At 51.9% G+C, this 17,151-nt stretch overlaps 1 protein-coding gene across 3 annotated transcripts in view; it reads right to left on the bottom strand.

Annotated features, from left to right (window-relative positions):
- Dnah10 (dynein axonemal heavy chain 10) overlaps positions 1-17,009 on the bottom strand; it is a 76,108-nt gene extending 59,099 nt beyond the window's left edge. For all 3 annotated transcript variants that reach the window (XM_070024864.1, XM_070024866.1, XM_070024865.1), the window contains exons 1-15: positions 16,790-17,009; positions 15,428-15,514; positions 14,020-14,117; positions 12,219-12,327; positions 10,695-10,810; positions 8,984-9,209; positions 7,469-7,626; positions 6,631-6,861; positions 5,813-6,003; positions 4,734-4,932; positions 4,330-4,524; positions 3,298-3,468; positions 2,713-2,889; positions 1,874-1,999; positions 114-280 (exon numbers count right to left, since the gene is read on the bottom strand). In XM_070024864.1, coding sequence (XP_069880965.1) covers positions 114-280; positions 1,874-1,999; positions 2,713-2,889; positions 3,298-3,468; positions 4,330-4,524; positions 4,734-4,932; positions 5,813-6,003; positions 6,631-6,861; positions 7,469-7,626; positions 8,984-9,209; positions 10,695-10,810; positions 12,219-12,327; positions 14,020-14,117; positions 15,428-15,514; positions 16,790-17,009 — 2,471 coding nt within the window. The remainder of the gene's footprint in view (positions 1-113; positions 281-1,873; positions 2,000-2,712; positions 2,890-3,297; positions 3,469-4,329; positions 4,525-4,733; positions 4,933-5,812; positions 6,004-6,630; positions 6,862-7,468; positions 7,627-8,983; positions 9,210-10,694; positions 10,811-12,218; positions 12,328-14,019; positions 14,118-15,427; positions 15,515-16,789) is intronic.
- Positions 17,010-17,151: the final 142 nt, after the last annotated feature.

Here is a 17,151-nt window from a genome sequence, read left to right as displayed (position 1 = left end):
GGTTGGGATCCTGGCTCAAATAGCACAGTGCTCACCTCGCAGGCATCAGGCCTACGTTTTTATTCCTGGCACTGAGAAACCAAACAGAAAGCTCCAAGGGGCACAGGCTCTACCTGAGTAACTTGTCCTCCTGGAGCGCCACATTGCGGGCCAGCTCGGGGATGCTGAAGCCCAGCTGCTCCATGTATTTGGTCTCATTGATGATCTCTTTGAGGGCAGGAGAGAAGTTGATGACAAACACAGCCCCCTTCTCTGTGCCCAGGCCCGAGGACTCCTCCGTCTGCAAAGAGCCAATTCTGGGGTGAGGTGGTGATTCCAGTGACCCCAGCTCCCACAACCTTGAGTGACCCACAGGCTGGAGCTGGTGGGAATACCATTTGTTTGGGGAATGGTTTGTTTTCTTTTTAATACGTTTTTTATTGTGAGAATACTGTACAGAGGAGTTACAGTTACATGAGCAAGGTAATGAGTACATTTCCTATCGAGCATTGTTACCCCCTCCTTTGTTTTTCCTCTACCATCCCTTCCTTCCCACCTTCACAGCTACACTACCCCCACCCCCCACCGGCCTAAATTGTAAAGTTTGTTTTTCAATATAGTGTTTTGTGCATCTCGTTGTTACAATGGGTCAACCTGTATCCCTATTTAAGCATTTTTGTTTTTTTCCCTTGGAATGGGGTTTTCAAGGAGTTTGATTTAGTCAGCAAACTGGGTGATTTCACATAAAATTCCGGGATTCTGGCTCCCATCAAGAACTGGGGACTCTGATTATGTCTAGGGTAGGCTGGGGCTGGGGCTGGCTTCTTGTGGAGGGGACCCGCAGCCCAGGCCCCTGTCCTCCCATCGGCTTTCTCCCTCCACTTGGCTCCCCCCTTGCTAGAATTTCAAGAAGCAAAGACTTAACATTGCCCAGTCCCATCTCCTTTCCCTAACAGCTAGTACTGAATTACTGAGTGCCTACTGCATGCAGAGAGCCTGGTGCTGAGAGAAGGATGAGTCGCATGAAGGGTGCTGCTGGATGCTGCTTATGGCATCCGCTCCAACCATTTCTAAACAGGGAAACTGAGACTCAGAGTTAGGCTTCTTGCTCATACTCAATGGGCCATTCCGACCCATGGCAGGCATTGTGCTGACTCACTCCCTTTCCTTCCAACCTCACCAAACTCCACAGAGTCTATCTCAAGAGAATGCCACACATAGGCACAATGGTTCTCCCTTGGGAGGTAGACATCAGAGGATCATGATTGGAGGCCAGCCCAGGTAAAAAGTTCTTAAGACTCCATCTCACAGCTGAGTGTGGTATCACACACCTGCATCCAAGCTAAAAAGGAGGGTCATGTCCAAGCTGGCCCAGGCAAAGAAAGAAAGAGGGAGAGAAAGAAGGAAAGAAAGAAAGAGATAGAGAGAGAGAAAGAAAGAAAGAAAGAAAGAAAGATGGAGAGAAAGAAAGAGAGAGAGAGAAAGAAGGAAAGAAAGAAGGAAAGAAAGAGAGAAAGAAAGAAAGAGGGAGAGAAAGAAAGAAAGAAAGAGGGAGAGAAAGAGAGAGATAGAGAGAAAGAAAGAAAGAAGGAAAGAAAGAAAGAAAGGGAGAGAGATAGAGAGAAATAAGGAAAGAAAGAAAGAAGGAAAGAAAGAAAGAGAGATAGATAGAAAGAAAGAAGGAAAGAAAGAAAGAAAGAAAGAAAGAAGGAAAGAAAGAAAGAAAGAAAGAAAGAAAGAAAGAAAGAAAGAAGGAAGGAAGGAAAGAAAGAAAGAAAGAAAACCAAAACCAAAAAGGGCTTTGGATGTGGCTCAAGCAGTAGAGCAGATGCCCAGAAGGCACAAGGCTCTGAGTTTAAACCCCAGTGCCACCAAAAGTAAGGGACAGCCAAACCTTGGTGAGAAGGCTCTTCTTCATGAGACTCGGGAGGGTCTGCTCTGTGGCTTCCTTCCACTGCTCGTATTTCCGGTCTTCGTATTCCTTCATTGTTCTGCCCACCATCAGGTACTTCTGCTTTACCTATCATTCAAGGAACCGTACTAGGATGTAGCCCAGTGGTAGAGTACCTGCCTAGCAAGTGCAAAGCCCTGAGTTCAAACCCCAGTACCATAAGAGAGAGAGAGGAAGTGAGGAAGGAAAGAAGGAAGGAAGGGAGGGAGAGAGAAAGAGATGGAGGGAGGGAGGGAGGGAAAGGAAAGGAAGGAAGGAAAAGGAAGAGTGATCCAACCTTTGCTCTAGAGCATATAAAAGCCCTGGGCTGGAGGAGGGACAGAATTAAGAAGACAGGAGTAGCTAGGAACCAGTAGTTTATGCCTGTAATCCTAGCTACTCAGGCTGAGATGTGAGAATTGAGGTTCAAAACGGCCTGGACAGGAAAGTCCATAAGTGTCTGATCTCCAATGAACCACCAAGAAGCTGTGGCTCAAGTGGTAGAGCTCTAGCTTTGAGTAAAAAAGCTAAGGGACAGTGTCCAGGCTCTGAGTTCAAGCTGTAATCTGCACCCCCCCCCAAAAAAAAAGACAATTGTCCCATCAGAGGCCTGTGTCAAGTACAAGAAAAAACCTGGGCATTAAATGCAGAGAGAAAGCACAGGGGCATTTCCAACAGGACACCTGGGGCCCAGCCCAGGAGACACACACAGATACATACACATGCACATGCACATGTGCACACACACACGCACACAGACACACATATACACGACATGAACCCTTCAGGGCGGCTGGCCGCACCTCCTGGCCCCGCTCGCTGGCCAGGAGCTCCTCCACCTCCTGGAAGCGGAGGATGGTGTGCTTGATGCGGTGGAAGAGTGAGCGTTCCCAGTAGATGGCGCCCGCCACCGGGGGATGGTTTTTGTACAGCAGCGGCGTGTCCAGGTTCCTCACAAAGATGTGGTTCACAATATCGATCTGCAAAGCGGGCAGAGAAGCACTGTCAGTCAGATGCTAGGGGAGCCACAAACTGGGGCTGAGATTTGGGTCTTTCAAGAGATGCAACACCCCTTACTTACATGGTGGCACTGGGGCTTGAACTCAGGGCCTGGTGCTCTCTAGGCCAATGCTGCATTTGTTCTTACAGAAGCAGTCCAGCAGTCCAGTTGGGCTCTGATTCAAACCTCCTCCTCCCACCCACCCACCCACCCACCCATCCCCACTCTTGATGATTATGGTTACCATTATATTCTTACTGGATATCTCACTAGATACAATGTCTATTCTCTGCATTCCAGGAAGAGGATGGCTGGGTTCATTTTGACCTTAGTATTTTTTTCATTAAGTATTTTTTGGGGACAAGGCAGCCATAGTTTTTCCAATTACCTCTTTACAGTACTGTGCGAGAATGTCATTAAATTTCATCATCATCTGCCGATTAATGGCCTCCCGGGAGCGAATATGCTTAAATTTTAACAGCATGTCAAATGCCGCTTCCGCGGACCGAAGTGTCTTAAAGGACTCATCAATAAAATTTTTTGCTTCTTTCTCAATAACCTGAAAAAGAAAACAACAACAAAATAGTCCTCTTGCCACTGTGATTCTCCTACAAAAACACCATGAAAACACAGAGGGTTGTCCTAGAAAAATTAAATCTGAAACATGGAAAGCCAGATATAGATAGATAGATAGATAGATCTCAACATCCCAAGAAACCATTCTCAAGAGAGTACTAAAAATGTGTTTTAGGCTGGGCACCGGTGGCTCACTCCTATAATCCTAACTATTCATGAGGCTGAGATCTGAGGATCGAGGTTCAAAGCCAGCCCAGTCAGGAATGTCCATGAGACTTATCTCCAATAAACCACTCCAAAAACTTATCTCCAATAAACCACTGTGGTTCAAGTGGTAGAGCGAGCACTCGCCTTGAGCTGAAGAGCTCAGGGAAAGCACCCAGGCTCAGAGTTCAAACCCCATGAGTGACAAAAAAAAATGTTTTAGCTAAACAAAGGCATCAACAGGAAGGAATAGAGCTGAGTTACAGGAGACCAGAGAGTGCACACACACATACACACTAGCACACACCAGTGCACAAACGCACATGCACGCACACACACACACAGCAGGCAGAAGTCAGCTGCTACTTTGTAAATTTGTACTGGATTCATGAAGGAAGCAGAGTTCCAGACTATGAAGCAAGCCATGAGAAATACTACTATGTCTGGCACAATGAAAACTTGTTCCACTGGGGGACAACATAGGGACAAAGAATACAGAGAAATGTTTGTTTTGGTTTAGTTTTGTTAAACAAATCATGAGGGGGTAACTGAAAAGCAAACAGAACCTGCCAACATCACCCAGCCCAAGGAAGACACATGCCACCCTTACCCACCCACCCCCATTTCTTAGGTTACTCGCCAGAACTTCAATCTTGAACTCCTCCATCACATATTTCCAGTACTGGAAAGACCTGATGCTGAAGGGGTCAAAGGTCAGGTTTTCCATGGGGGTCACCAGGCTGTCCACTCTGCCCAGGACATCATCTATGCGTTTAGGGTCCCCCGTCACGGCCTTTAGTTCTGGACCAAATATGTTGTAAAATTCCTCTAAAACCTGGGCGATTGGAGGGGACAACAGAGGGGACGCTGTGGTGAGCAGGAAGTGGAGGCGGGCAGCTGCAGGGGTCAGCCACACAGGCCCTCTCCCGCCTCTGGCTCTGGCCACAGCGTGCTGGGTAAGGTCTAGACACCCCAGCGGGGCTCACAAGGCCTGCACACCGGGCCCCACCACTCCTCTCCTCCACTTCTCCATTCCCCTCCCACCTGCAGAATGTCATAAAGGTCCTGGCAGATCGAAGCCATGTAGTCTGTCCTCTCGAACAGCCGCTTGCGGTCGAACTCCCAGCGCGCCTCCCGGCCCGAGGCCTCAATCTTGGCCCGGATATCGAAGTAGGACTTCTTCCAAAGGGTGAGGGTCTTTTTGGCCTCCAGGGTCTTCTGCTGTGCGCTTGCCCGGTTCTCCCTGCCAAGTGGAGGGCCGGGCCTGAGTGCCAGGCAGAGCTCCTGCCTCTGGGCCCTGCATGCCTGGGCAGCAGGGCAGGGATCATTCGAACCCCAGACGTCCCTGGCTCCATGGCCTCACTGGGAAATGGTCCTCTGCAAGGGAGTCCTGCTGTGAGCGGGGGGGGGGGGTGTTGGGGAGAGGGGCAGGGAGCACACAACCAAGACCGCAGTTCCCAGGTAGATTTCGCTGTAAGAAATGGGAAATCATGTGGCTGTGGCCCTGGGTGCCATGCCCAGCATGGAAGGAAAAAGAAGAGAAGAAAGATCTCTACCCCCTCAACTTCCTCAGGGCTGCTCCATCTGAGGTTGGGGCCCAGGACTGAGCACCCCAACCCTCAGCCTCAGCATCCCAAGTCTAATTAGGAAAGACAGTCCCATTAAAATGTAATATTAACACCTATACTATATACTTACATTTCTATGTAGTTATATAAAATACATGATGATATATTCCATTTGCACAAGTGGAATGTCTATGCCATTGTACAAATAAGACACATGTATATACACACATGTATATGCATGGGAGCTTTGGAATACTACTCAGCCATAAAAAAGGACTGGTATGGCTACGTGAAGGAACCTTGCAGAAATAGGACGTCAAGTGAAAAGCCAGTCACAAAGGGCCATGTGAGGCCATGTGTCGCATGATTCCTAGAGCTGGAGGGTTTGGGGGGATTGGGGAGCGAAGGGGCAGTGGCTGCTCAAAGCTTTCTTGGAGAGATGAGGACATAAATGCTTCAGTTGACCAGATGATGCAGCACACTTATGTGGCCCCTCTGGATGGGCAGGGGTGGGCGGAGCTGTCGTGGGGAAGCTGGCCGCCCACCGCCACTCACTTGAAGAGCGTGCGCAGGTTGACCACTCTGCAGACGCGCTCAGCCAGCTCCCAGGCGATGCGCTCCATGAGCGGGATCATCCTCTCGTCCTTGTTGTAGTGTCGCGAGATGATCCACACCATGCGCAGGGCACTCACCATGGACGGGATGGTGTCCAGCACCACACTGAAATTGGACCCGTGGGTGATGTTCTGCCAGAGAGGAGGCGGAAGAGCAGCCTCAGCTCGGGGCCCAGCCATTCCCACAGCCCACACGTTCCCCAGGCCAGGGTTTCAATGTCCGGGATTTAAACCACTCCTCATAGAAGGAAGGGTTTCATAAGCAAAAGTGGTTGCAAATAAGGCTAATAGAGCCTACTTGGAAAAACAGATAAAGGCAGTGGGTACCAGTGGCTCATGCCTGTAGTCCCAGCTGCTCAGAAGGCTGAGATCTGAGGGTCACAGTTCAAAGCCAGCTCAGACAGAAAAGTTCATGAGACTTATTTCCAATTAATCAGCAAAAGGCCAGAAGTGGCACTGTGGTTCAAGTAGCAGAGTACCAGACTTTAGCAAAAAAAAAAACCCTCAGGGACAGTGCCCAGGCCCTGAGTTCAAGCCCCAGCACTGGCGCCCACACAGAAAGATGGAATGAACGTGGGGCTGTGTGGCACAGCGGAAGAGTGCTGCCTAGCAAGCATGAAGCCATGACATCCATACCCATCACCACATGTGTATGCCTGTGTGCAGACTGTACCAACACACACGCACATGCATACACGTGTGAACACGTGCCCACATAGAACTTAAAAGCTCCGCCCCGCAGCACGGCCCACACGCCACCTTGAAGTGGCGCTCCACGGTGGACAGGAAGCGCACGTTGTCCGAGGCCTCCATGTGGAACTTGAAGAGCTCGGTGATCATGGGCTGCACGTTGGCTAGCAGCATGGAGTCTGCCCCTTTCAGCACGTCCAGGACTTTCCTCACCACCGGCAGCTTGGTTTGCTCATGGAGTGCACTCAGCGTGGCATTCCTCTCCCGCCAGAACTCAATTTCGGCCAAGGGGCCATTGCCCTGAGACAGATGCAATGCGGGGGACACTGAGGCTTCTTGCAGCTCATTCTGCCTTCCTGACAGATTCACGCCAGATCCTGACACCGGCCTTCAGGGGTAGGTGCCCCATCTGGGAAGACCCTCTTAGGGTGACCTTTGGACTCTGGTAGGAAATGCCAAGACACTTTCCTGTGGAAATGGGGGGGTCCTCAAGATGTTCCTATTAAGGAAACTAGCCTGAGGAGGAGCCTCATACCCAGAGAGGAGACCACAACCCAGAAAGTCACACAGAGATCCCCCCTCCCCCCGCTGGAGTCCTGATCGAGCTGTACCTGAAGCTCTCCTTCCCTCTGGACTTCTCAATTCTTTGAGCCAAGGGCCTCTCTGTTATGTAAGCCAGTTGACTTGGGCTTCATGATCTGACAGCCCAAGTGTCCTGGTGGATACACACAACTGTCTTTAGCGATCACGGGCTAGCTCAGGTCAAATGCCCGGGAGCGGTGTGTGGGGGGTGCCTACTGCATGTGACCTCTCTAAGGCAGTGTCACAGAGCAGCAGTTCAGGCAATTCCTGGACCCCCAGGTCTTTCTCACGCTATGAGAATGACCCAAATCCAGGAACAAGTTACCTGGGGCGTCTTCTTGAGCTGGCTCTCCAGGGCAGTGGAGATCTGATTCAGCCAGTTCATCACACACTGCTCCAAGGCCTCCACTGTGTTGGAGTCAGCTGCCAGCTCTGACACGTCCCCCTCCAGGCTGATGGTTGGCATTTCTAACTTGATCTCACCTGGTGGAGAGAACACGTGGCTCAGCCACTGGTGAGAGCAACGTCCAACCTAACCAGCCAGCTCTTCTCGCCATGTCTCAGTGCAGCAAGGTCCGACACCTCACACTGCTCTTTCAGTCAGACACTGTGGTGTATGCATCTAATCCCAGCTCTCCGGGAGGCTGAGACAAGAGGATCAAAGTTTGAGGCCAAGTTTAAGCAATACTATGAGACCCCTATTGCAAGAGTTGTCTTGGCTTTATCACTTGGGATGTAGTTCAGTAATAGAGCACTTGCCTACCATGCCCAAGGCTCTGGATTCAACCTCCCCATCCCACCCCACCCCCCCAAAAAAAACATAATTAAGCCAGGCACCAATGGCTCACACCTGTAATCCTAGCTACTCAGGAGGCTGAGATCTGAGGATCATGGTTTGAAGCCAGCCCAGAATAGAGTCTGTGAGACTCTTTATCTCTAATAAATCACTAAAAAACCAGAAATGGAGCTGTGGCTCAAGTAGTAGATCACAAGCCCTGAGCAGCACACAAGACCTGAGCTCAAGTCCCAGGACTGGCATGTGTGCACACACATGCACATCCACACACCCTTCAGGTGTTTTGTGTGGCAGTACTGATTTGAAATCAGGACCTTGCACTTGCTCCCTCGGTGCTCTACTAATTTTTGCCACACCTCCAGCCTTGCTTTTTGTTCATAATTTTGCCAATGAATTCTTTTTTTTTTCTTTTTCTTTTTTTTTGGTCATGGGCTTGAACTCTGGGCTTGGGCGCTGTCCCTCAGCTCATCAATTCAAAGCTAGCGCCCCACCACTTGAGCCACCGTGCCACTTCAGGTTTTCTAGAGATAAGAGTCTCATAGACAGGCTGGGAAGGTGGCTCAGTGGTAGAGCGCTTGCTTTGCATGCTCAAGGCCCTGGGTTCGATTCCTCAGCACCACATAAGCAAAAAGAAAAAAGCCGGAAGTGGCACTGTGGCTCAAGTGGTAGAGCGCTAGCCTTGAGCTGAAGAGCTGAGGGACAGCGCCTAGGCCCAGAGTTCAGGCCCCACGACCGGACCCAAAAAAAAAAAAAAAGTCTCATAGACTTTCCTGCCCAGGCTGGCTTTGAACTGCGATCCTCAGATCTCAGCCTCCTGAGTAGCTAGGATTATAGGCGTGAGCCTGCAATACGTTTTTTTTTTTTTTTTGGGGGGGGGGAGGGTTGTTGTTGTTGTTTTTGGGTTGTGGGGCTTGAACTCTGGGTTTGGGCCAATGGATTCTTAAGCTGACCTCAAATCTTAGCCTCCTGAATCGTGAGGATTATAAGCCAGAGACACTGGCTCCTGGCTAAGCATTCCTCATGAAGGCGAGAGGGGAAACGGACCTTCAAGCTGCTGCAGGGTCCTTTGAATGTTGCTGGCAAACTTCTGGATGTTCATCAGAAACTCATCCCGTATCAGCTGTGCACTGTGGTACTCCATGGTGTCCCCCCGCAGGCTAGGCAGGTCTGCCTCCTGCTCCAACAACTCAGGGATTTCGGTGGACGACGCCATCACGAGGGCCGACATCTCCCCCTTGTGCTGGTTAAAGGACAGTGCTGGCAGGAACACCTGAAAGGCCGGGAGTCAAGTCACATGGTGTTGCCCTGCACTCACGCACTTAGATGCCTTGGCTTCCAATGCTCTTGGACAGGCATGCAGAGCGATGGTGCCGGGAGTGATGGTGCATCCCTGGAATCCCAGTTGTTCAGGAGGCTGAGATGGGAGAATGGAGAATATCAGGCCAGTCTGAGCTAGAGTGAGACCCTGTCTGAAAACTCCAAGGGCTAGGGGTGTAGCACAGTGGTAGAGTGCCGGCCTGCAGGGGGAAGGCCCTGGGATTCATAACCAGCACTGCAAAGAAAAGAAACAAATACTCAGAGAAAGCAAAGCGTTCAAGCATACAACTCTAAAGAGAGAATTACACCTAGGATGAAAACAATCCAAGGGAGGCTGGGCGCCCATGGCTCACACCCATAAATCCTGGTGACTCAGGAGGCTGAGGACTGCGGATCTCCGCTCAAAGCCAGCCTGGGCAGGAAAGTTCGTGAGACCCTTATGTCCAGTTAACTACCAAAAAGCTGGAAGTGGATCTGTGAAACTCAAGTAGTAGAGCGCCAGCCCTAGCTTAAAAAACCTCAGGGAGGGGCTGGGAAGGTGGCTCAGAGGTGGAGCGCTTGCCTTGCATGCATGAGGCCCTGGGTTCGATTCCTCAGCACCACAGAAGAAAAAAGAAAAAAGCCGGAAGTGGCACTGTGGCTCAAGTGGTAGAGCGCTAGCCTTGAGCTGAAGAGCTGAGAGACAGTGCCCAGGCCCAGAGTTCAGGCCCCACGACCGGACCCCCCCCCCCAAAAAAAAAACCCAGGGAGCTGGGCGCCAGTGGCTCACGCCTATAATCCTAGCTATTCAGGAGGCCAAGATCTGAGGATTGAGGTTCAAAGACAGCCCGGGTAGGAAAGTCCGAGAAACTCTTATCTCCAATAAACCACCAGAAAACCGGAAGTGGCGCTGTAGTTCATAGTGGTAGAGCGCTAACCTTGAGCTGAAGAGCTGAGGGATAGCGCCCAGGCCCAGAGTTCAAGCCCCATGACCGACAAAAACAAACAAAAAACAAACAAACAAACAAAAAACCTCAGGGACTGAGTTCAAGTTCCCAGGATGGGCTCACACACAAAAAAGTTCTGATTGTTCAAGAAAGCTCAGACATCAGCCCTCAGTAAGTCATGCGTACCCCACTCCTGGGCACCTGTATGTGTCTTTGTGCGCGCACACATGTGTGTGTACACACACACACACAGAGCCCATTTTACCATGATTTCTGTTGCTCCTCTCAGGTCACTGCCTGATCAGTCATCTTGTATCTCAAGTCACTGCCTGATCAGTCATCTTGTGTGTGTGTATAGGTGTGTGTGAGCCTGTGTTGTGTGCACCTGTGTGTGGTGTGTGCATCTGTGTACACATGTGCATGAGCCCCATGCTTTCCTCTTGTATGCTCCAGAGCACAGTCCTTCCTGGTGGCCTTTTTCCATAGCAGCCCGAGACCACCCCAACACCCACCTGACACACAGCATCCTTCAGGGAGCGTAGCACGTGACCGCTGAGGAGCCCAAACTCCAGCGTCTCGGGCAGAACCTCCACAGCCTCCTTCATGTCGCTTGGCTCGTTGACTGTCTCTGCACAGACATGAGTGGCCCATGGGTGAGCGGCGGGGGCCAGCAGGGCTCTAGGTCCAGCCTTCCTCCTCCCTCTCCACTCACGGCCAGCGGAAGACTCCCACACTTCGGATACGCACACACGTGTGGGTCTGGGCTAATCTCTGAGTTTTCGAGACCCAGCCACATTGGCTCTTCCTGTTGGAGCAAGCATGGCTGGACACCCCGAGAAGCAGAAACAGAGTAGGCTGTCTTCACTGCTGTGCTTGTGTCCCCCCAAAAGAGGCTGAACCTTAAATCCCCAATATGATGGAACTAGGGCATTCTGGAAGGTAGTGAGACTGTGGGGGGACCTCCCCTCTGACACACACCGTGGGGTGTGTGGCCCCATTGGCCACAATGTCTTACAGGCACAGTGTCTTACACCTATAATCCCAGCTACCCCAAAAGCAGAGATCAGGATTGTGGTTTGAAGTTAGCTCAGAGAAGTTAGTGAGATCCTTCCTCCATCTCATCAAACAAGCAGGTCACAGTGGGTCACATCCGTGCTCCCAGCTACTCTACTCAGGAGACAGAGGTAGAAGGATGGTGGTTGAAAGCCAGTCAGGAGAGAAAGTCAGCAAAGCCCAACCTTAGAAAACCAAGCTAGTGAGGGGCTGGAAGGTGGCTCAGTGGTAGAGTGCTTGCCTTGCATGCATGAAGCCCTGGGTTCGATTCCTCAGCACCACATACACAAAAAGAAAAAAGCCAGAAGTGGCGCTGTGGCTCAAGTGGTAGAGCGCTAGCCTTGAGCTGAAGAGCTGAGGGACAGCGCCCAGGCCCAGAGTTCAGGCCCCATGATCGGACCAAAAAAAAAAGTAAAAGCCAGATGCCAGTGGCTCACACCTATAATCCTAGCTACTCAGGAGACTGAGATCTGAGGATCATGGTTCAAAGCCAGCCCGGGCAGGAAAGTCCCTGAGACTCATCTCCAATAAACCACTAGAAAACTGGAAGTGGCACTGTAGCTCAAGTGGTAGAGAGCTTGCCTTGAGCTGAAGAGCACAGAGACAGCATCTAGGCCCAGAATTCAAGCCTCACAACAGACCAAAAAAAAAAAAAAAGTGTAAAAAGGTGGGCTAGGAATGTGGCTCAGTGGTAGAGTACTTGCCTCACATACATGAAGCCCTAGGTTTGATTCCTCAGTACCACATGAAAAGAAAAAGCTGGAAGTGGCGCTGTAGCTCAAATGGTAAGAGTGCTAGCCTCAAGCAAAAAGAAGGGACAGTGCTCAGGCCCAGAGTTCAAGCCCTAGGACTGGCCAAAAAAAAAAAAAAAAAAAGGTGTAAAAAGAGAAAAAAAATACACGTGTGTACTCACAAATGCACACACACGTACACGTGTACAGGCACACATGTTCCCCCTACACACACACACCAAAAAGGTCTACCTGTTGTGTTTCTGAGAAAAAACATCAGGTTGTAGTCCAGGCACTCCTCGGGGACTGGAGGGCACAACACCCGGAGGTAAGGCTTCTCCACCATGCGCTTCTCCATCCGCTGAATGGACAGGGACACGGTCACGCGTGCAAGCCCACTCAGCCCCGCTGTGCTTCCGGAGCCCTTAGCTCTGTGGTCCCCGCCAGGCCCTTTCCACAGTGCAATGTGGCCATGGGCACAATGGGGGCCAGTGGGAGGCAGCCTGCCAGCGAATGCCAGGCCCCTCACCTGCACACTGCCGGACCCTTGTGCCAATCGGCTGTTGGCACAGCCACTCACCCGAGTCAGAGGAGCCTGGCCAGGCATGTGCCTCTCGCAGCGGACCAGGCTTGAACTTTGTTTTCAGGTGAGTGTCTCAAAGCCCAGCCGGCCAGCCACATACATCCTAGCCCTCAGCAACCCCCTTAGGCCTGAGTTAGCCACAATTCCCATATTGTGTGTGTGTGTGAGAGAGAGAGAGAGAGCGAGAGACAGAGACAGAGACAGAGACAGAACAGAGAGGAAAGTGAGAGAAAGACAGAGACAGAGATAGAACAGAGAGAAGAAAGAGAAAGACAGAGAGAGACAGAGAAAGGGAGAGAGAAAGGGAGAGTGAGAGGAAAAGGGAGAGAGAGAGGAAGAAGGGGAGGGAAGAAGGGAGGGAGAGAGGGAGAGAAAGAGACCTCACACTGTCACTTGGCTATTTTGCTCAACCATGTGAGCCATGCCTCCACTTCTGGCCTCTTGGTAGTTAATTGGAGAAAAGAGTCTCATGGGCTTTCCTGCCCAGGCTGGCTTTGAACAGTGATTCTTAGATCTCAGCCTCCTGAGCAGCTAGGATTACAGACAGTGAGCCACTGTCTGTACTGAGCCACTTTCAGTACTGGTGCTGGAACTCAGGATATCACACTTGCTAGACAGGTGCTTTACCGCTTGAGCCACACACCAGCCCCTTTTTGCTTCAATTATTTTTCAGATAGGGGCTTGCAATTTTACTCAGGGCTAGCCTTACTTAGACCATAATCTTTTCATCCTTGCCTCCCACAAAGCTAAGACTACAGACAGGTACCACCATGTCCAGCTTGGTGATTGAGATGTATAACTTTTTGCCCAGACTGCCTCAAACTCAGATCCTGTTAATCTCCATTTCCCAAGTAGCTGAGATTACAAGCATGAACCATGGTGCCTGGCCCTGTAAATGCTGCACATTGTAAAGAAAGACCCAGCCCCTGAGCATCCCTGGGTAGTGACCTCTGAGCTGGCAGGCTGCCCTGTCTGACATGGTGTCTTTGTGCACACGGGCTGCAGGCTGTACCAGATCATCATGCTAACCCCATGGCGTTCATGAATGCCACTGTGTTGACTTCTGGGGTGGGGCTGAGTGAGCAAGGCCAGCCACGCGGATGCTCTGTGCTTACGGGAGGGACCCCAGACAGGATTGCTCAGGTGGGCGTCCCTGCTGGCACACACTGTGGTGCTGCCCTTCCAATGCCAGCAGGCTTAGTGCCATCTCAGGCCACCTGGGAGCAGAGGCCTGGTCTCACCTGGATTGTGCCTTGGATGGCTTTGATTTCCTGAATTTGAATTCACGTCCTCTCAGTAACAAACATGACATGACTGACAGCTACTTTGCTTCCCAGTCCCCTGGCCCATTGCTGGATGTCAGGGAGGTCGCAGGAATCCCACACAGGGGTCCTGCCTGCACTCCCCCTCCCAGTGCTAGGCCAGGGACCCCATCTTAGGCGAGGGCACTTGGCCCAGCACTGGGCATACCTTGGCAGGAGCACTTTCTGACAAGTCTCTGTTCAGGTCATCGCTGCCCTCGCCGATAAGCGATGGGGTCATGGAAGTTCCCCGCAGAATATTCTTAGCTACAAAATAGGACACAGTGCGTAAGATGGAATCGTGGGAGTCCCAGTCCTGCATGGCACCAGAGGATTTCATGGGCTTGGATGACAGCTGAAGGAGACATATGTGCAACTGGCAGACTTTTTTGCGGCTGAGGGGCTCTGCCTGGCCCTGGGGGGAGGTCAGCCATCAGAGATCAGCAAGTGTGTGTGCACACGTGCGTGTTCCAATCATGGGGACCACATGTGCTGTGAGACAGGAATCACAGCTGACAGGCCATCCTTACCTCTGAGATTTAAAATGCATCAGACAAGATGAAAGAAAAGTAGTCTTTCAAAATGCTGCTCTCAGCGGGTACCAGTGGCATGTCCATAATCTTAGCTACTCAGGAGGCTGAGATCTGAGGATTGTAGTTTGAAGCCAGCCCCAGCAGGAAAGGCTGTGAGACTCTTAACTACAATTATGCACCAAAAAGCTGAAAATGAAGCTATGGCTCCAGTGGTAGAGCACTAGCCTTGAGCACAAAAGATCAGGAACAGAGCCCAGGCTCTATGTTCAAGGCCCAGTACAGACACACAGATCTACTTTAGATAATTATTATAAGAGCTGCCACTGTGGAAAACCTTGTGAAAGCATGAGACCGAAGTCCCACTGCCTCTGCAGGAGCTGCCTGTCCTCGCCCACCAGAGGCCAAGGCGTCAGGCGGCTGGGGCAAGTACTCACCCTGCTTTCCCTAGCTGAGACATTCCCAGCTCACCCATCATTGGGCCTCAGGAAGGTTCTAGAAGAGGAGGCCACTGTGATTTGCACAAGGAGACTCTACACTCCAAGACAGAGTATGGCCAGTGTTCATGGAACTGACCAAGGCCTTGCCATGGGGGTGTTTTTTTGTCCTGGGCCAGTGAACTGTGAACTGTGTACCCCAACACTCCTTCCACAGGGCATGGTCTTACTTGAAAGGGGGTCTTGCTGGTATAATGAGCCAAGATGGGGTTATGATAGACTAGGGTCATTCAGAACCCAAAGCCCGGTGCCCGTAGGAGACAAAGAGCTGGAGGCCATGTGACCACCAGGCCAAGGCAAGAAGGAGGTGGCCACAAGCCAAGGAGTGCTGAGGACTCTGGCTACCCCAGAGGCTGCGGCAGGCAGGGGAGGAGCCTGCTCAGAGCACAGCCCTGCCACAACTTGATTCTAATCTTGGGAAAGGATGTTTCCTGCTATTCTGCCCTGGGAGCCTCATAATGTATTTATGAATACCCCACATAAGAGACCCAGGCAGCCTTTCCCAGTCTGCCCGCCCCTTCCCCACGGGGCTCCCCTCCCTATGCCACACCTGCAGTTTTATCCGGGGCCTCTGCTTTTTGAGACTCAGTTTCTTCTTCCACAGCCTCCTCTTCCAATGGGACAAATATTTCACTGTCTTTGTGGCCACATAAACAGAAAGAAAATACAAAGTATAATTTTTCGTGACATGAAACACTTGGGGAAGGCCATAGGCCTGGGATACAGCCCATAGGAGATGGGTGCATGTTGCAGAAAGCACAAATGTTCCACGGGGGCCCCGTCCAGGTCATTGGGACAGCCCAGAGAATGCCTCAAAGGGTCCAATAAACCTGTTTGGAGCAGTTTGTGAGTTTAGGCCTAATAAGACTGGGAAGAGTGATTGTCTGAGGCAGTTGTGGGGAAAAGGGGAGAAGGTCCCTCCATAACCCTTCACCCGGGGTCATTTTGGGCCCAACACCGGGTACCCCAGCTGGATGGTGGCTGCTGGTCTACACGTTGGCTAGAGGTACAGCAGGAAATCACCACCCACTCTTAGCAGGGTGACAGAAGCCCAAAGTGCAGCCATGTTTCAGGGCCTCCATAATTTTTTGTTTTTTTGTTTTATGGATCCGGTCATGGGGCCTAAACTCTGGGCCTGGGCGCTGTCCCTCAGCTCTTCAGCTCAAGGCTAGCGCTCTACCACTTGAGCCACAGTGCCACTTCTGGCTTTTTTCTTTTTGCTTATGTGGTGCTGAGGAATCGAACCCAGGGCCTCAGGCATGCAAGGCAAGCGCTCCACCACTGAGCCACCTTCCCAGCCCATGGCCTCCATAATTTTTTAAAGCACATAATTCAAGGTTACTGACATGGTGGAAAACCCACTAGTGTACTTTGTAGTCACAATTTCTACTGGTCACAATGACAGAGCTTGGACCAAAGGTGCCAAGGAGATAGGACAGTCAGACATGAAGCTCTTCCTGCATAAACCAAGTGAATGACCAGAAGGTTCCATCCCAAAGCATTGCTACTGTGTGGTCCCCTCTCTGTGTATTTGTGGATTTGCATTTCTCCATAATAGCTACATACATTCTGTTGTGTGAGCAAATAATTTATATTTAAACTAAAGAACGAGGTGTGGTGTTACACACCTATAATCCCAACACTCAGGAGGTAGAGGCAGCCTGGGCTACGTGGAGAGACCCTATGAGGGGTCTGGGCAGGGACCCCACCTCTGGGGCCTGTGGGCAAAACCACCACCGTCTGTTTCTCTGCGAACCTTGTCCACTGGGGGGGAGTGGGAAGGGCACTCTGTGCCGCCGCTGACCGGAGGGGGGCGAGGTGACCGGGACCCTTCCCCGGGGCCATCCTCTGGCCCTGCCCGGTGACTCCTCCTGGCAGGGGAGGGCGGGTCCCGGGGCTGCGGGCGGCTCACCGATCTCCACCTCCACCTCCACCTCCTCCATCCGCGTCAAGCACTGGAAGAAGAGCGCGGCGGCCTCCTCCTCCTCCGTGCGGCGGTTGAGGAAGTGCAGGACCAGGTCCTCCACCTCGCCGTCGTCGCGGCTCAGCAGCTCCTCGAAGAGGCCGGGGTCGCTGAGCCCAAAGGCGGCGAACACGCGGTCCCGCATCCACTGCACCCGCATGTCGTCCATGGCGGCGCCGGGCCGGGCGGGCGGGAGCCGAGCCGGAGCCCAGAGCCCAGAGCCGAACGGGCGTCCGTAGCAACGGCGCCCTTAGCAACGGGTTTCGGGCAACGGCGCGGGCACGCGCGCCCTCCCCCCATGGCGGGCCGCG

This window comes from Dipodomys merriami, unplaced genomic scaffold, assembly GCF_024711535.1.
Source record: "Dipodomys merriami isolate MVZ:Mamm:240054 unplaced genomic scaffold, mDipMer1.0.p SCAF_163, whole genome shotgun sequence".
Taxonomy (NCBI): domain Eukaryota; kingdom Metazoa; phylum Chordata; class Mammalia; order Rodentia; family Heteromyidae; genus Dipodomys; species Dipodomys merriami.
Note: the sequence above shows the minus strand (reverse complement) of the source record. Positions and strands in the feature narration are given on the sequence as shown.